Source organism: Theropithecus gelada, chromosome 18 (genome assembly GCF_003255815.1).
Source record: "Theropithecus gelada isolate Dixy chromosome 18, Tgel_1.0, whole genome shotgun sequence".
NCBI lineage: Eukaryota > Metazoa > Chordata > Mammalia > Primates > Cercopithecidae > Theropithecus > Theropithecus gelada.
In genome coordinates this window covers 51,027,362-51,046,949 of record NC_037686.1, presented here as the reverse complement: position 1 = coordinate 51,046,949, position 19,588 = coordinate 51,027,362, and the positions used below count along the sequence as shown (strand labels likewise).

The 19,588-nt window shown below is 42.5% G+C and overlaps 1 protein-coding gene across 13 annotated transcripts in view; it reads right to left on the bottom strand.

Annotated features, from left to right (window-relative positions):
• NEDD4L (neural precursor cell expressed, developmentally down-regulated 4-like, E3 ubiquitin protein ligase) overlaps positions 1–19,588 on the bottom strand; it is a 366,704-nt gene that overhangs the window by 60,161 nt on the left and 286,955 nt on the right. For 6 of the 13 annotated variants that reach the window (XM_025364984.1, XM_025364993.1, XM_025364985.1 and 3 more), the window contains 8 exons: positions 19,498–19,559; positions 18,972–19,074; positions 17,125–17,291; positions 13,145–13,277; positions 11,344–11,520; positions 8,062–8,136; positions 1,024–1,155; positions 385–504 (listed from right to left, as the gene is read on the bottom strand). In XM_025364984.1, the coding sequence (XP_025220769.1) occupies positions 385–504; positions 1,024–1,155; positions 8,062–8,136; positions 11,344–11,520; positions 13,145–13,277; positions 17,125–17,291; positions 18,972–19,074; positions 19,498–19,559 (969 nt within the window). Of the gene's footprint in view, positions 1–384; positions 505–1,023; positions 1,156–6,424; positions 6,485–8,061; positions 8,137–11,343; positions 11,521–13,144; positions 13,278–17,124; positions 17,292–18,971; positions 19,075–19,497; positions 19,560–19,588 lie in introns of all 13 variants that reach the window. The other 7 variants (XM_025364982.1, XM_025364989.1, XM_025364990.1 and 4 more) reach the window with 2 other exon arrangements.

Sequence of the window (19,588 nt, the reverse complement as noted above, 5' to 3'; positions counted from 1 at the left end):
CAAAGCAATAGCTATGTTTAAAAACTCAATATCAGCACTTGGTATTTGAAAGACAGATTATGCAATTCTAATGAGGTAACAGGCAAAAAGAAGCGAAACACAACAAGAACGGTGGAAGTCCTGAAAAGAGAGTGCCCACGTCCAGCACAAGTCACTGCGGCCTTAGCCAAATGAGAATGAGAATCAGGTGAGAGGGTCCAGGAATGTTAACTGGGAGAGACAGAGAAGCAGGTAGAAAGGCTGCACAAGAACACCCTTCACCACCAACACAACAACTGATCAGAGAGAGGAGGTGGCTGCCAAACTGAAGGCAGAGTTAAGAGAGAAGAAAGAATGGGAGTCACAGGACAGAGTGAGTCCAGTTAGATGAGGTAGCCGTCTCACCTCCAGCGGGGCAGATAAAGTTACTGTTGGCGAGCTGAGGCTACGAGGCCGGCGGATCTGAGGCTCGATTAGATGGTTGTTACTGTTTGTGGCTGATCCAGACGCACCATCTTCTGCAAGCTATTTTGGAGGCAAAAACAAGTTAGCTTCATAGGAGGATCTCCCTGTGTGTGTGATTAGGAGCGCGAACCCAAACAACAACGCAAACAGCAATAATAAGGGGTCTGGCCTATTTAAAGCGTGGAGGAAATAATTAAACATAATGATGGGGGAAAGGATGGGGAAACACATTCAAGGGAAATAAAAATGAATCACTAGCCCAGCCTAAAAACTAGCCTCAGATTAAAGGCAGGGGGTGCGGGGGTGGGGCAGGGAAGAAGCTACACACTGTAATAGGCTCTTACTTTGAAAATATCTTTCACTTCACATTTTAAAAATGTATTCAGTGATAAACTGATTTGAAAAGCAAATTCTTCCTTAGGCTATTATTGTATTTAAAGTTATGCATTTTCTTTGTGAGAAAGCTTTTTACAAATATGACTCTTTCAGAACAATATATAAACACCAGGGAGGGAGGTCGGTCATGTACATTTCGGCTTCTATGGCCTGTGGTTTTAAGTTGGATGGCGATCTTCGTACCTGCATGATAGGTCGAGTCCAAGTTGTGGTTCGATTGTTATGATTGACATAGTATGTGCGCCCCTTAGCATCTTTTCTTTCTTCCCAGCCTGAAGGCAGACCCGGCGTGGTATGTACATAGGCCACTGATGGCTGTTTGTGCAAGAAATCATTATTATTTAATACCTTGCATTTGATTTCTGATCAGTTTAATAAAAAAATGTACACCCAGATAATTATTTTCTCTAAACAAAGTTAATTAGTTCTATTTACATAGAAAATACTTCCAAGTGTCTGGAAAACAGCAATAGATTTCCAATAGCTTCAAATCTACTGTGGAATGAACCCCACACAGTTGCAGATCCAAATTCTTACAGAACTTGGTTCTAACACCCCTGTAGTCTTAAATGTAAAGGATTGCTGCTAAGGTGATCATAGGGGAAGGGAAAAACATTATCATCTGTTCTGGCTACTAAATTCCACTGCCAAACCGGGTAGAGCTTAAAGGTATTTCAAACTGCCCAGTGTCACTGTGTATGAGAGGGATGCTCTGAGTTTCTCCTCGATGTAGCTCCCATGGGGTGCTCTTCTAGCTTAGTCCTAAATTTCTCCATCAGCTTAGGACCCTTACACTGTACCTTTTGGGGCAAAATTTTAAAATCCCAACACACAGCCCCTTCTCTAGGATGCTGACGGTCACACAGTAGCATATAATCTGGAGTACCACCCAGGACATCTGTGTGCCCCAGCTCAGGAAATCTCCCAGCACCCAGCCTCACACCCGAGGCTGTGTGCGCCCAAGTCCGCTGATAGAAGTGTGTTTCTTTGAAGGCGAACACAGCTTGGCAGTCTTTGGATTTAGAGACCTGTCCAACATAGAGTGACTGTATTTAGACAGTCCACATTTGATCACAAGAAGATCCCTGAGAAACAGTCTAAGAAATGCAGTGTGGATGGAGAAACGCTGAAAAACAAGGATGTGTTGATGATGTATGGAGGCACTGGGACAGATGCTGGAGATCAGAGCTGTCCCAGGAAGGCTTGAACGCATAGGTGATGCATGTAAGGTCTGTGCCTGCAAAACAGCTCTAAGTGGGGAAAAGCTCAGAAACCAGAAGCCGACCACAGCTACACCACGGCTCCTAGGAGAATCTAAAAGTATAGGAACCCATGCCTTAGGAATAACCTCTCATGTGAGGTTACCAAAGGAAGCTGCTTCTTTTAGAGTACTCCTCCTTTCTCTAGCCAGGATCTTCTCCTGTCCCTCCAGACATTTTAGCAGGTGTCATTTTCTTGCTATTAGGCTGAGGATACAAATTTCCTCTGAACCCAACTTCTTCCTTATGTGCTTATGCCACCTCTTCCCTGCACTACCAACAATGTGTCTTGGTGAAGATGATCACTTGGAGTTCCTTGGTGGACCCCAGGATCTCAAATTAGAGAAAGCACCAACAAGGATGCTGCCAAGTAATTTGGAAACCCCATCTACAGAGAAGCAATATGCTAACCTCACAGGCTTAAAAGCACAATTCAGAGAAGGATCACCTGTGTAAGATCATGAAGCAGCTGATTTTAGATTATGTGTAAGAAAAACTTTCTGCTAAAAATGTAGCAACCATTTCCTTAACATTTCCCGAGATAAAGTCCTAAAGCTCCATAAAGATAGTTTATAAAGACAGAAAGACTCAGATCATAGAGCATTCTGGATCCAGGTGTGGAGACTCAGCAGGAGCAGAAGAACATCAACACTGACTTAATCCTTTCATGAATATTAAACATCAAGGAATTAGCACGCAGTCCTAGTGAAGCTCCTTCCTCCCCTCCCCTCTAGCAGGGATGCCAACACAAAGGGCTACGTGGATCTGGGCACTTCAATGGACTCCTCTGCTGAGCTAAGTTGTAACCCAAGTTCGTGGTCAATTAGTATATCTGGCAAAGTATGTGCTATCAAGTTTTGACTTACTATTGTTTATCCAATCAATCAAATACTAAATGGAATTTGTTACATTCTCAGGTCCCTCTTCCCAGAGCCCTCCCCTTCCGGTGATCCACCTCCCCCTCTCCCAGACCCCTTCCCTCCCACAACTCCCCCACAACTCCCCCGTCCTGCCCCTGGAAAACTCAGCTCTGGAAACCTTAAGGATATTTTTGCAGTTACTGAATCTCTGGAAAGGACACTGAGGAGGCAACTGATAAACTGAACGCACTTGGATGTGTCACAGATCATCTCAGAACTGAATCCTAAAGCTGTATGAATTCTAACCACCAGGTTACTTTGTTTTTTTCCTTTTTTTTTTTTTGAGACATAGTCTCGCTCTGTCACCCAGGCTGGAGTACAGTGGCGCAATCTCCACTCACTGCAACCTCTGCCTCCCACGTTCAAGTGATTCTCCTGTCTCAGCCTCCCGAGTAGCTGGGATTACACACGCGCGCCACCATGCCCAGCTAATTTTTGTATTTTTAGTAGCAGGGGGGGTTTCACCATGTTGGTCAGGCTGGTCTCGAACTGCTGACTTCAGGTGATCCACCCGCTTCGGCCTCTCAAAGCGCTGGGATTACCGGTGTGAGCCACTGCACCCGGCCATACAGGTTACTTTCATACAGCCACAGTGAACAGCACTAATCAGTTTGTGGAAAATTACGCGTGTAGTACAGAACACTGAATTTGATTAAAATGTTCATTCTCTCTTCTATTGAGAACTGAACTGGCAACCTGTAATTTAGTTACATTTATGTGAGAGGGCCATTTGGAGATGCTTCTTTACAGTGTTCTTTCCAAATGACCACAAAGAACAACCTGTGCTGATGATTTCATTTGTAACTCACACTGCCTCCCACCCTGCGTGGCTAGTTGAGGGGGCAGGACTCAGCTTCTACAGACAGACCATGGAAGGGCCCGCCACGAAGCCAAAACCAGCCTCCTGCTGTTCTATGCTTGTGAGCATGTTCCACACTAGCTTAACAAAAAAGTAATCAAGAAACCAGTTAGAAATTGCGACTTAGCTTAACATTTCACAGCTTTTCATCGTAGACTGAATACACTACTGCTTTGTGATGCCCAAAAGCCATTAGCTAGAACTTCCTAGTGGCTCTTTCATTAAAATAAAGAACATGATTGTAAGCTGCAGAAGTTTCAGTATGCTTTTAAAAATAACCACTTTGATGCTGACCATCACAGATTTGCCAAGACTTGCACCAACCCTGTACTGGTGGCCTTGTGTATTTTTAGAATATATACAACAAAGACTGAAAAGACTGTGATATCCCTCTCCTTTTATCTCATGGGGAGGGCCCTGGCTTAGTCTGCCAGAAAGTGAGACCACTGTGCATTTATTTGCCTTAAATCAAAGGGCTGTGGTTTCTTGGCTGAGAATCAGTGCCTGTTTATTAGACTACAGGAATGAAAGCACTATCATAGAAAGAAAGCTATACCAGGACGGTTACTTCAGCACAGCGTATGGGGTCAAAAGGGCAGGGTAGGGGGAGCGGAAAGTCCTTGAATTTTGGGAAATTAACATCCTAGTGCCTTCACATCACTGAATATTGTGTAATTATTAACATGTGCCAGAAGAATGACCATAAGTAAAAAAAAAAATCAAGTTGCTGAGTAATGTATATACAACATCCCATTTAAAAAAAATAAAATAAAGTGGCACAATGTGTACCTATGTGTACACAGCCATACGTCTGAGAGAGCACATGCGGAGTGAGATGATATAATCCCACGGTGGCTCCAGCCCAGGACAATACACTTCAGTGTGAGTGACGGGCAGAGGAACAGAGCGGATACCGAAGAGGGAAACACAGGATGAAGAGACAGAATTGCAAGACAGAAAGTCAAGGGCACTTATGACAAAGGATGGAAGAGAATACCATACAAACAAGAATACTATAAATTAACCTGTGGAAGAGAAACATGCAGGATACAGCTGAAGAGAAACGGATGTGATCCTTTCAAACCTAACTAGGTAGGGAGATCTATCTCTTCCACCCGAGTAGATGAAACACTTAGGAACGAATATTGCCAAGCCTGTGGGAAGAAAAAACCCAACCCATGCTGAAACTCAGTGACGGGGAGGGGAGAGTGCAGGCAAGAAGGCAAGAAAAGGGCAGTCTAAAGTGCCACCCGTGATCTCATTCAGAGGGGTCACCTTGTCCTGCCAGGTGACCCTTGCCATGGAGCCTGGTACTGCAATGATTCCATTCACACTTCATTTACTACATCAGCTACCACAACTCTCCAAAGCTACAAGCAGGTTGCAAGGCCAACAAAATACAAAAATAGGTGATATACAGATGATGTTCCTCAGCACTGAATTCTACTAAAATTACTTCACAAAATGATCTTGTCCCCCTCGAAGCTCCACGACTCCCACAAAAGTTGTAAATGCACAGTGGGAAATAGTTCATGTAGAATTTCTTGAATTCTACTGGAGGCGGCCTCACTCAACACATGACTCATGTAAACCACCGTAGCTCAATACCTTAACGTGAGCTGAGTGTTCCGGGGCTGACTGTTGCCAGTTTGAATTTCCCCTGTACAATGCTGAGCATTAAATTGAAGTCATCAACATCTTTTAGAAAATCAGCAACTGTGTACGTAAAGCTATCCACAAGTAATGAGCAGTTACAGCAAAATACAACACAGGTGAAACAATAAGGAAATTCTTTAAACAGCTACTGCAGTGCAAAGCATAAACTACAAGCTAGCCTAACTTCAGGGATCAAGTAGAAAACAGGCAATTAAAATACATGGTCAAATCTAAGTCACCCACAAACAAGAATACCATAAATCAGTCAAAATAATGAATAAGAATGGTTGGCTTACAGAAACATCAATTTTTCTAGATCACTTACATATCTTAATTATGCTCCCCTGGTATTATGGAAACTTGTTCATTCCTGTGAGGAGACCCCCTGGTGGCACAGAAAGGGTCACTGGTGCATTCTGGAGACAAGAAAAGTCTAACCCCCTGTTAGAAATGTGGTAGGGGAGATACAGAAAAGAGAATGGCCCTGGGCACACCCAGAAATCACACTCAGTCTCATGCAATTTCTGTGGCTTCTCTGATTATCTTCCAACCAAATTATTTTTACCACGCATTCTAATGAAAAGGAAAAACTTATCAGGAGTACAAACACTTAAAGCCAAAAATATCTTCTAAATGGTCAAGTTAAACGCACTTAACCAAAGCCTGATAGTATTCCTAAGAAAATTATGTGGAACTAAAAAATCATTCTATCTTACCCAGTACCTTTAAATAATCCCAAAATGAGAAGCTTAAAATAAGAAATGTGTGCAGCTTTGTAGCACAAAGGAGCTAATCTTATTTTTAAAAAGAGCGTATATTCACCACTACATGAAATATTAAAACTGCCCCACAGCCTCTTGCCACTGATGTCTGATAAAGTGGATCATTACCGTTGATTCCTCACCACCCGTGACAGTTGATGAACGTGCTCTCCTAGCTGGGGCACTGGGCTGTGAATGATAATTTACATCAGTAAAATGCACTTAGGGGATGACCCACAGCTGTCTGAATCAGGGACCACTGCTGTGGCAGCGCTGTAAGGCAGGTGACATGAGATCAGAATCCCTGAAACCCACTCTGTCCAGACAAAGCTGAGCAGTCGCTGATGACCAGTAGCACAAAGGAAGCTGACCCCTATGCCACCCAAGGTGGCTCATCCTTGATCTGGGTAAACAATGACAACCTCAAAAGAGTGAGCTGCCTTAGAGAAAAATGGAAAGCTGGTCTGGTTTTGCCCCCCATTATCAAATAATTAGCAGATTCTAAAATCCGCCAACACTCAAAACTCAAGAGGCCACTGGTGATCAGTGAGTTTACAGCATCACAAAGTACAAAGAAAGAGGGAGGAATCACCAGTTTCCAGGAAAGTGAGCTCTTTGGGAAATAAAATTGACATTGATTTTGAAAAGGAGAGAAAGTGCCATTCGTTCAAGGAAAATCACAGATCATGAGGCTGAGAAGGATCCCACCAGTACATCTCAGTTAATTGTTTTGTTTGTGGGGCCCTGTACTGAAACCATCCCAGAAAAGATGCTCTTCTCAAGCTTATTATTAAGTCTCTCCAGCGTAAGTCACAAATGACTTGATTATTTTGGCTGCTTCCTTGACTAGTATACTCATTAATTTTTTCTCAAACATAAAAAATGAAAACCTAGGCCTAAATGTCCTTTGAAGTCAAGAAAAAACATACACGAGAGGGAAGACACTGTGATTTCAAAAACCTTAAATGCACTTTTCCCCCTTCAAATTCATACATAATACATTATTAGTCTTAAAAATGATCAAGGTTTTATAGCAACAGACAAAAACTGTCAAGGTAAAATATCAAATTGAACACGTTAAAACCACATATTTTCACCTCCAAAAGAAGAAACAAATTTATGTAAAATTTCTTATTTTTAATGTGTACATCAAACATCTCTCAAGGCAGTTCTAGTCTAGCTTCCAACTTGAATATTTATTTTTACATACATCAGATGTTACAAAATTCCCTACACTTCTACATTTGCTGATAGCTATTAAAATGATGAGAGAGTTGGAAAGAATTATAGCCAATTCCTGGTGAGCAGAGCTGCCTTTAAAGAGAAGGTACAGAGGCTCTGTAGAGTTCAGACTTCAGGTCATTAGGAAGGGAAAGGAACATGTGGATGGTCGCCCAGAAGAGTTCTTCCCGGTTAAAGGGCCTCGTGTTTTCAAAGTACAGATCACTGGAGCATAACTATAGTAACTCAGTAAAGTAAAAGGAATTACGAATGTACCAAGAAGTTTAAGTGAGCAAATCAAAATTGGTATAAATTTGGGTGAAAAACTAAAGCAGTGAAGGTTCCAGCATTTTAGAGATGGGTGGCAGTAACAATTCTCTGTACTGGAAATCCACTTTCCTAGGGCAATTTGCCAGGAAATTTAAAAACATCTCATTTATATGGTAAATAAATTTACACAGGAAAAACTCTTTTTGTAGCAGCCCAGATGATTGTAAATGAAAGCCCAAAAAGTTAACTGATGACTGGAAATTAGCATGGGTTACCGGTGGTAGATGGCCCTGTTCTGCAACCGCATCGGTGACACTGCATGACCTCAACCTTGAGGAGGGTTCTCTTTGCTGGAAGGAGAGGAAAAGACAGGAAGCATCAAGAAATATATTCTTAAAAGCAACTTTCATTGGTTTAACAAATACATCACTCAACCATATTCACCGCTCTTCGATATTAGAAGGTAATTAAACGAAACATCTTTTCAGAGCAAGGACAGTCATCCTTGAAAAAGTCATCTTCCACTTTAATTTTCAGTTAAGCAGACTGGAATTTTGATTGGTCCTCAGAATTAATGGCAAAAATAAGAGGAGACCAAAACTTTCGGAAGGAGACTCAACAGGACCCTGCAACACTCTAATGCTGCTTTACCAACAGGAAGAAGCTAGCAGTCTTGTAGTTTGCTTTAAGATGCACCCGCCAGGTAAATTTTAATGTGATGTGAATAGAGGGAAAGAGAGGAAGAAATAGTGATATGTGGCTACCCACATTTATTGATTATTACAATTGACAAAGAGTCAGTTGCATCCTATATTCAGAGGAGCTCAGACATCATCTTGGCCTACTTCTGAAAGATCTGGTATTTATAATTTTAGCTGCTGCTGCTTCTTTTTTTCTTGAGACCGAGTCTTGTTCTACTGCCCAGGCTGGAGTGCAGTGGCGTGATCTCAGCTCACTGCAACCTCTGCCTCCCAGGTTCCAGCGATTCTCCTGTCTCAGCCTCCTGAGTAGCTGGGACTACAAGCCCCCGCCATTACACTCGGCTAATTTTTTATATTTTTAGTAGAGATGGGTTTCCCCATATAGGTCAGGCTGGTCTCGACCTCCTGACCTCAGGTGATTCACGCACCTCGGCCTCCCAAAGTACTGGGATTATAGGTGTGAGCCTCCATGCTCAGCCAATTTCAGCTTCTAAGCGGACTTCAAGTAGTAATGACAGGAATAATCAAAAATAGTGAGATCAAGCTAAAATAAAAAAAGATGCAGTGCGTAGTGTCTAATATTCCTCTCACTTGTTTGTATTAGTCTATGTGGTTAAATGAAGCCTAACTGACAGGAATGAAGATTAGCAGCAGGTCACACACAGAAGCCAGAGTCTCCTTATCAGCAAGTTTATCCATGGTATCAATTTCTAGTATTCACTCATTTTTAATATTTTGTGATAAGTAAATGGTACAAGAAGACTCTGCGGTAGGGATGGGGGACAATTCACATCTTTCCACACTGGTTACTGTGAAAGAATCAGTCTTTAATAAAAGCGTCACTGTTGCTCAGGCTGGAGTGCAGTGGCGTGATCTTGGCTCACTGCAACCTCTGCCTCCCGCGTTCAAGAAATTTTTGTGCCTCGGCCTCCTGAGTAGCTGGAACTACAGGGGCACCCCACCACACTCAGCTAAGTTTTGCATTTTTAGTAGAGACAGGGTTTCACCATGTTGGCCAGGCTGGTCTTGAACTCCTGACCTCAGGTGATCTGCCTGCTTCAGCCTCTCAAAGTGCTGGCACTACAAGCATGAGCCACTGCGCCCAAAGCTCAAGTTCTTGCCCTTGAATACAGAGTAATCCCGATAAGCAAATATCCTATTTGACTCTCATTTAACAGTGAACACGATGTGAAAATAATACGATGTTGTATTTGGGTCTTAAGGATATTTCATGCATCTAGAATAATTAAATGCAGGAGCTCCCCATTCAAAGAACTACAATTGCTAACTTACTACTAATGCTGAAGAAAATTATGATGTTTACTTGGTTTACTAAAGCTGTGTTACTGCCATGGATTCTGTGGTACCTCCTTGGTTTTACAGATTTTAAAAACAGGGCTTCATTGTTTATGTTGTTTCTATAAGAACAGTTTTACCAATTCAAATATCCCATATATATGCAATCTCTTTTATCCTGTCCATTTAGTACTACATTTTCATCTTGGCGACACATCTCTTTTTGAAAAAGTCACAGAATTTTAATGTGAAATCACATTAACTGAATGACAAATGCAATTCATGTAATAGAGGCCTATAGTGTCTTTTAAAATAAAAACACCATAATCAAAAGTAACAATTTGTGAGTACTTACTTGCTTTTACATTGCATGCAGTGCTATCATTTCTGTTGGTTATGGTCACAGTAATGATTACTTTGTTTAGGATGCTATTTTCAGTGGAGTGACTATCATCATCTACTATTGCACACCTTTTTTTTTTGAGATGGAGCCTCGCTCTGTTGCCCAGGCTGGAGTGCAGTGGCTAGATCTCAGCTCACTGTAAGCTCCGCCTCCCAGGTTTACGCCATTCTTCTGCCTCAGCCTCCCGGGTAGCTGGGACTACAGGCACCTGCCACCTCACCTGCCTAGTTTTTTGTATTTTTTAGTACAGACGGGGTTTCACCGTGTTAGCCAGGATGGTCTCGATCTCCTGACCTCGTGATCCGCCCGTCTCGGCCTCCCAAAGTGCTGGGATTACAGCCTTGAGCCACCGCGCCCAGCCTTATTGCACACCTTTAAGTTCAGTTTCTTGAGAAACACTGAGACTTCATTTGCTCTTAATTCTAAGCATAAGCAGGGATTTTCTATGGGTTATTTCTGCACAGTTTTGTATTGTCAAACATGGAAGTCTTTGGGACTGATTCCATTGGGCTCAGGCATTAAGCCCATCTGAAGCTTCTAGAAAGTATGTTTCTGATGGTGGAGAGCCCAAGCTAAAATGCTACCTTGATGACAGTGCCACAATTTCACAACCTTTCTCAAGGTTCATATTCTGGGACTTAGGAGATGTCTTCTATCTCCCATTCAAACCTTGTTTTGGATGAGCCACTTAAGCATCATGCCCTTATTAGTGAAATTAGAATGATAAATCCTGAAGAATATGACTTAAGAGGACTGATTAGGCCTGATGGCTTTTAACTGTTACTGTGAAATACTACCTTTGTGATAAAGGTACTATTTTCATGAGCCTTTTGGCTGGGAAAGGAATTCTACAAGGTCAAAGCTAATAATTACAGACATCATGAAGTTTTACTTCTTTGCGTTCTTTATAAACCAAGAAAGTGTTAGTGGTATAGGGGTGAGCAAAGCTGCCTTCCAAATCAAGAAAGATTCTCACCTGCTTGGGCTAATTTTAGTGTAGCCCTGCTTCTCCTAGGGAAGGAGGAACTTTGGAAAATGTCAGAGTTAGCTGGGAGCTGGAAGACCCTTGGTCACTATTTACATAAGAGATTCTCCTAAAGCAACAAAAAACAATAAAACATTGCTCAGCTTTTCTTTCAAACAAGGCCACTACTTACAACCAAAGAGCTGAACTGTTCCCCATTGGAATCTGGAGTGATCTGAAGCCTTCTGCTCAGTTCCTCTGACAACTCCTGAGGGCTGGTCCGAGATCCTGGGGAGGCCGGTGGTGGGGGCAGAGCCAGACCGAGAGAGTCTCCAGCGATATTCACTTCCTCTGAAATGGTCTCCCAAGGCTTTCAGAGAAAGAGACACTGGGGTAAATGCTAGGAACTGGGGATCCACCCAGCTCCCCAACAAAGCTATGTAACAACAATAGCCATGGTGGTAACTACAATTAACACCTACTAAGTGCCTCTCATGAGGGACACAACCTTCACAATCATCATGAGGAAGATATGACTCCTCCCCCAATTAACAGATGAGGAAACTGAGGCACAGAGAATAACTTGCCCAAGGTAACAGCTAGCAAGTTGTAGGGCCATGATGTGAATCAAAGAGGCATGGTTTCAGACAGAGGCTGTGCTCTTACCCACTTTATAACACTGCCTCTCTGAACAGTGGCTGATTTCCAGCACTTGTTACTATATGTGTGGGCAAAAAACCAAACACACACACATGCTTCTCTGGAGTTTACAAACAATTGTCATGGATTTTCTTTACTTTTAACCACTGAGGATTCACCATGACAGCAGTATAGAAGCTATATGCTGTAATTAAACAATGGTATAAAATAACTTAGAGTGAACGTATTATGGAATCATTACTTTTGCTTTTCCAAGTTGAATCACTGCATTGTGAATGACCTTCCTAACACAATGTCTAAGAAGAATGGATTTTTAGTACATAAACAGAGCTGATAAGACAACATGAAAGATTATGGCTAATCTGTTGTTTATTTCATAACGTTTTAAGTAACATACTGTAACTATTTAAAGGGAAAATTATACATTTCTATTCACCTAAATTTATATTTTCATGGTAACAAATCTCTTTCAAGTGTCAAAGTGACTCAATAAAAATATGCATATGATACTCAAACAAGTTACAGGGCTCATTCGATAGCTCAACTATGATAAAAACAAGTTGTCATTTAATGAGACATGGTTAGACCCTGGTGAAAAATAAATTACAAAGTAAAAATATCTTAAGATTTTCATACTGAAAAATAATGTGGGCTGGACGCAGTGGCTCACACCAGCACTTTGGAAGGCCGAGGTGGGTGGATTATGAGGTCAGGAGTTCAAGACCAGCCTGGCCAACATGGTGAAACCCCGTCTCTACAAAAAATACAAAAAAAAAAAAAAAAAAAAAAAAGAAAAAAAATTAGCCAGTGTGATGGCATGTGCCTGTAATCCCAGCACTTCGGGAGGCTAAGGCAGCGAGCGGATCACAAGGTCAGGAGATTGAGACCATCCTGGTCAACATGGTGAAACCCATATCTACTACAAATACAAAAACTAGCCAGGTATGGTGGTGTGTGCCTGTAATACCAGCTACTCAGGAGGCTGAGGCAGGAGAATTGCTTGAATCCAGGAGGCAGAGCTTGCAGTGAGCTGAGATTGCACCACTGCACTCCAGCCTGGGAGACAGAGCAAGACACTGTCTTGAAAAAAAAAATAATAAAAATAATGTTATTTCCATTTCTATCAATATAGAACTACATATCCTTGTCAAATACGACTTTTATAGTCACTTTCAAGTTAATTAATGTCCAGCTGGTAATTAATTCACTGCGTCACTGTAATCTTTACATTCTCAATAATGTTTACTGAGAGAAGAAACTATGATATAAAATCAAGCTGGAGAACATGGGAAGAAGGAGCTGCCGGGCTTTGCAGCATTCTGGTGACATCGTACCTCGGGGACATCCCCGCCCTCAGAGGGCTCGGGCTCCAAGTCCTCACTGATATGCCTGCGGGAGCGGAAGCGACGGTGCGCTGCCTCCTGGTTGATCTGTCTGATGTTATTGTCCGACTCGGAGGACACGTCCCTGAGCACGCGGGAAAGGGGGAAGGAGAAGAAGAGAAGCGGTTGAGATCGGGCCCTTCATGACAGTCCAATGCTCATGGAGGGCCAGATGCCCACTGAAGTGTCAGCATCAAACACTGACGACTTAGCTGGTCATCCAATGTGAGAATTCTCCCACCATATCACGGCTAAAATAGGTTAAGGTTCATTGCAATCAAATACATGCAGTTTTAAAATGCATTAGTCACACCGTTCTGAGCATCTTTCAGGTATATATTTCAAAATATACCTTAGTGTTTAATAAAAAACAGAAATCAAAGTCCTCCGCCCATATGCCAAAGTGACAAGTCAGGCCTCTGGGAGCAGAGGTGACAGGTGAGTTCACACAGCAGCTGGGCAGTCCCAATCCTTCTAGAAATCCAGCAATCATAAGGCAGCTACTTTTGGTCACCAGCAATTTGACCAAAGACTACAAAAGGTACAAATTCAAAGCTGTCATCTGGAGGGAAGTATACCTGATCCAACATGAATTTTTTTCAGCTGCTTTCTAGCTCATTTTGACAGAATCTCAAAATCGTGACACTGCATTTCCCCCCTTTACCTGCATTTCCCCCCTTTACCCTACTTTAAAAATCCTAATAACATCAGGAGATAACCTCTCTAGTCAGCCGGGGTCTGAACACTGCAACATCATACCCTATTTTTTGTCACGTGATGCTCTCAATTCAGGATCTAAAAGTTTTGATTTAATTTGGAAAACTTTTTTGGGCTGGGCGTGGTGGCTCATGCCTGTAATGCCAGCACTTTGGGAGGCCAAGGCGGGTGAATCCCTTGAGGTCAGGAGCTCAAGACGCACCTGGCCAACATGGTGAAACCCCGTCTCTACTAAAAATACAACAATTAGCCGAGTGTGGTGGTGTGTGCCTGTAGTCTCCGCTACTCAGGAGGCTGAGGAAGGAGAATCACCTGAGCCCGGGAGGTGGAGGTTGCAATGAGCTGAGATTGCATCACTGTACTCCAGCCAGGGCAGCAGAGTGCGACTCCTTCTCAAAAAAAAAAAAACCACACAAACTTTTTTTTTTGCGGTAAATTATAGGCAATCATAATCATACTTTGGGGGAAAATACTAGTTAGAGGCTTTTAGTGTACAAGTTTAAATGCCAAAAAGTTTTCCAGGGAAAACTCTCACAGACACTTTCAATAAGACAGTATATCCCATTAACAAAAATTATGTCACAAGTTAGTATCTCAAAAGTTGAAATCTTTATTTCAGACTAATTGAAATATACTACTTATCAAGAACACTCATTATAGACTCTTTCTAAAACACAAATTTTAAAGTTTTCTCACACATTCTGAAATGAACTTATACTATATCCCAATAAAGAGCCTGCCAGCAGAGGTTGTGGTGGAAACTCTTGTTCCTTAACTAACTTTCCTCTTGCCTTCTAGAAGTCATGCCCGTTGGAAGCAGGCGCTCCTCAGGTTCTGCCAAGTCCTGCTGTGTCCTTTCTGGCTCAGCCTCTCCCTTTGACATTGCTGCCTCACTGATAGGGCAGTTACGCCTCTGCCTTCTCCCAAAACTACATGTGAACCCGAACTTGGATTCAGAGCTGCATTTTTCGGCCGGGCACGGTGGCCCACACCTGTAATCCTAGCACTTTGGGAGGCTTTGTCTTGGCTGCTAGGCAGCTCAGGTGAGCGGAGTTTGAGATCAGCTTGACCAACATGGTGAAACTTCCCATCTTTATAAAAATACAAACATTAGCCGGGCATGGTGGTGGGCGCCTGGAATCCCAGCTACTCAGGAGGCCGAGGCAGGAGAATCGCTTGAATCTGGGAGGTGGAGGTTGCAGTGAGCTGAGATGGCACCACTGCGGGTGATAGACTGAGACTCTGTCTCAAACAAACAACAACAGAAAAAGAACTGCATTTTTCCCTTGTTGCTCTAGACTAGTGAAGAGCCAGCAAGTTATACCTTTTGTTTTAGTTTCTGGGACACTGTCACCAAAGATGGTTTCTCTTTTAAACCCCTTTTTGAGGTCTTGTCAACACACTAAAAAGCTGTTCATGTTTAATGTACACCCCTTGATGAGTGTGGGGACATGTATACACCTGTGGAGCCATCAAAAAAATAGTATATATTTAAAAATGTAGGAAGTGTTTTCTCCAGAATTCCCTCATTAGTTTCACAACTCAGTGAGGTAGAGAAAGTAGCAATTCTCCCCATTTGTCCCCAAAATACAAACTCCAATTTGCATGATCCTTATTTATGAAGTTGAATATTTTTCCATATATGTATTAGCTGTCAGGATTTTTCCCTTTGTGAGTTGCTCCTAGCCACTTTTCTGCAGAGGTCGCATGAGGACCTACCTTTTCAGGTACTTCTTTCTCATGCTGTTGAGCAAAGGTAGATAATGGTGCTTTGCTTAGGATATTGCTGCCAAGATTCTTCTAGTCACTACATGTAACCAAGCCCAAGGTGGGTCCAAATTCGTTTTTACTACAAATAGCTACGATGGATTACAACAATTCTAATAGCTATGGGCATGAATCAAAAGGAAATAGTAAGCAATAATAAAAAAAACAAAAAGAATCCACCAAACTATTTCCATGGGAAAAAATTTTAACAAAAGATAGTTCAGCATTACGCAGCTGCTCTGATATTTTTGCTGTCCTGAGACTATTGTGCTGTCTTGAGCAAATGCCCACGCTGGGTCGTCTAAAGTTGATCACAAATGGCTGATATTCACGAGAACCCACCTGAGGGCTCAGGGAAGACAGCTATTTGTTGTTCCAGATTCTGTAAGCTTTATCTCTAAATTAAACAACACCTAGACCAGAAGACTTGGCCACCCTCCCCAACCACAGTCATATGTAGAGTATCTTTGCAATTTCTAAAGATAAAAGGTTTTTAAGAACATGATACCTCATACTGCTTGTTGTCTAAAATGTATTATTAGCCAATTTCTTTCAGAGTTCGAGTAGACAAGAAAATTATACTACCCTGTAGACTTGCTTTTATTACATACTGAAAGTTATATAGTTCATCGATAATTTCCTCCTTGTCTTGGCTGCTAGGCAGCTCATAATTTCTAGGATAAAATTCCTTTTCCTTAAGACTTTGTTTTTGCCCTTTGATGTATTATCAATAGACTTAGATCTTGCTATATAAAATGATTTAAAAACAAGCTGCTACAAAACCATTTTTAAAGTTCATGAGTTTTAACCAGTGTTTATTTGCTATCAATCAAACCGCAAATTGCTGAGGGAACAAAACAAGAATTGGTTTACTGCATCCCTGAGGCTGGTTAGGGATTAAAATACACAGTAATTACTAATTCTGATTTTGCAACTCTGCCATGTGTTTCTGATTATATTAAGAAGGTAACATTTCCTTAAAAAAAGAAAAAGTTTTTTTCTGAGGTTTCCAAATCAACACTCTGAAGAGAGTAAAAATCCAAAAACTTAGAGGAAACAGAAAATTGCAAAGCCAATTTGCTTGCTGGTTCTGTTCTGGGTCAGTTGGGAGAGAAACGTGAAGAAGAAAACAATATAATCAACAAATGTAAGATAGGTCTAAGAAAAACAACCTCTGCTTTGTATTTCAGAAATTGACATAAAAGAATACATAGAAAATAAATCAGCTCACATTGAAAATAGCAGCATGTGACTCAAAGGCAATTGCTTACAATATACAAGGTCTGACTGCTCTTGCATGCTTTACATAAATGGAGAGGAACCTCGTACCACACCACCATCTGCTCTTATTGACATATGATTTATTTCCCAGCCTTGTCCCAGAGGGCCGCCATATTTGTGTCTAGCTGTGCATGTGCACGTGTTCCCGACCATCACACGGTACTCACATCAGGCTTGGTCGGTGCCACTGAGTGGTCCGGTTGTTGTGGTTGACATAGTAAGTTCGGCCTAAATTGTCCACTTTTTCTTCCCACCCGGGAGGCAGAGGAGGAGGAGGAAGTTCCTCTTGGTGCTGAGAAGCCGAGTCATTTGAGTCAACAACTTCCCATCCATGCTGTGGAATAAAGTGAGAGGGATGATTATGAAGTTGGTTCTTCGGCTGTGAGGAAGAGGTCATCACAAGGGCAGCAAGGAGAAGCCCTGTGTGCCCTTCTCCTTGCTCTGGGGCTCTCTGGCTCCAGCCATGGCTTCGGGGACACATTTGAGTAAATTCCCAGTTGAAGGCCAAAAAAAAAAAAAAAAAAAAAAAAAATCAATTCTAGAAACACCTCAAAAATCTTTTGAGTAATGGCCAATTAATTGTGCTGCCCTCTAAGATGACTACATTGCAGGACAACATGATTTGGATCTGCACAGCTGGTGACACTACTTAAGTCACATCATACTCTTCCTATATGTCATGTTTGTTATTTTGACTTGAGGGCCTCCAAGGCTGTACAAAGCCCTGCCAATGATGCGGGTCACATTACAGCTGTCATCTTTTCAACACCTCCATGAGGTAAAGGGAGCAGGGAAGATGAGCTGCGCTGCACCTGTGTTCTAACAGAAATCATGGCGCAGGGGACCAGAGGCCCGGAGCCCTGTTGCTCCCCAGGGAGGCGGGCTTTGAGAGAGAAGCCTCCTCTTTGCATCCCGAACAACCGCAGGAGCCAGGAGTCTGAAAGCTGCCGCTTTCTACTCAGGCCCTCTACACTGGCTGTGTCCACACCAATGGGTTTCATGGTACCAAAATTCGAGTTCCATTTTTACAGCACATATTTTAGGCATTACGTATTTGCTTCCTAACATCCTCTGCTAAAATCACTGGAAAATTAAGTAATTCACTGGTTACTGCAGTTGGAAGGCAAGAAGAGTGCAAAAAATTCCTTGGATTTGAGATGAAAATCTGTTGACGTGCTTAAGAAATGTTAACATTCATAAATTTCTACCACCCACACTATTCCTCTTCATGTATATATAGAGATGAAGGCTTGGAAATGAAATAATGCCTGGAAATATGATCGCTGAGGCGGAGGGGTGTTCGGGTAACTTCTCCACCACACAGTATTCACATATCACATACATGCAACAGCTGCAAACAGATGTGAGAGTAAGCCCTAGAGAGGTCTCATTTAATGGACACTTTGAGAATATGAGAATTTGTCTAACAAAACAGCACTGTCCGAGGCGTGTGCTGAAAAGGTACGCTAGGACCCACAGCATTAGTCTGTGACAAGGTAAATACGGGCAGCTCTGTCGGCAAGGAAAAAAGGGACATCCTCTGGTCAGCTCATTCCAGAATGGCATTTCTAGAGGAGGGTTTTTCTACTGCAGGCTGTCACCTGTGGCCAAATGAGTAAGAAACTTGGAAAAAAGTGATTTTCTGAATTCCTTCACCCACTTTGAAGTGACTTCAATGGCTAAAAGGAATTTACAAAGAGCTGCAAGTCCACAGCAATAACAGAATTCAATGTGTGAGGAGACTTCCACGGAGCTGGGGGGCTAACATTGGGGAATGGGCATGGTATTGTCTAAAGAGAAATCTCTCCGAAGATTCGTGCTGTAACACAAAAAGTTCATCTTTAACCCAAACAAATAAATGCACTGGTAGACTATCAATGACTAATTTGCGGACATATGTACTTTTTTTATATTTAAGCTTTCTAAACTTTTATTTCCTTCAATTATAAAGTTTGAAAGCAAAACATGAATATGATCTCAAGGCAAGGAGAGAGGCCTGACACCATCCACATACCTCCATGTCGTCCCTCTGGTCGCTGTTTTCTTCATCTTGACCTCCATTTTTCGGCATATAGGCCATTTTCAGTCGCAAAAATCCCTTAACTCGAGACTTATGACTGAATGCATAACGGAAGAAAATTGGTAAGAAGGGGTGTGACTTGAAAGGCTACACTTAAAATCGTCTTCAGCAACAGCCAACCACCACAGCACGCAGGGCAGGCATCCCCACCCACCCATACCCACAGCACGCAGGGCAGGCATCCCCACCTATACCCACAGCACGCAGGGCAGGCATCCCCACCTATACCCACAGCACGCAGGGCAGGCATCCCCACCCACCCATACCCACAGCACGCAGGGCAGGCATCCCCACCCACCCATACCCACAGCACGCAGGGCAGGCATCCCCACCTATACCCACAGCACGCAGGGCAGGCATCCCCACCTATACCCACAGCATGCAGGGCAGGCATCCCCACCCACCCATACCCACAGCACGCAGGGCAGGCATCCCCACCACCCATACCCACAAGCCTCACCTTCTTGGTCTGAGGAGAAAGTCCTTAAACGTATAGGGTCGCTCCATGGTTGGATCTTCGGTCTGTGGGGAAAAAACAATAAATTAAGTTT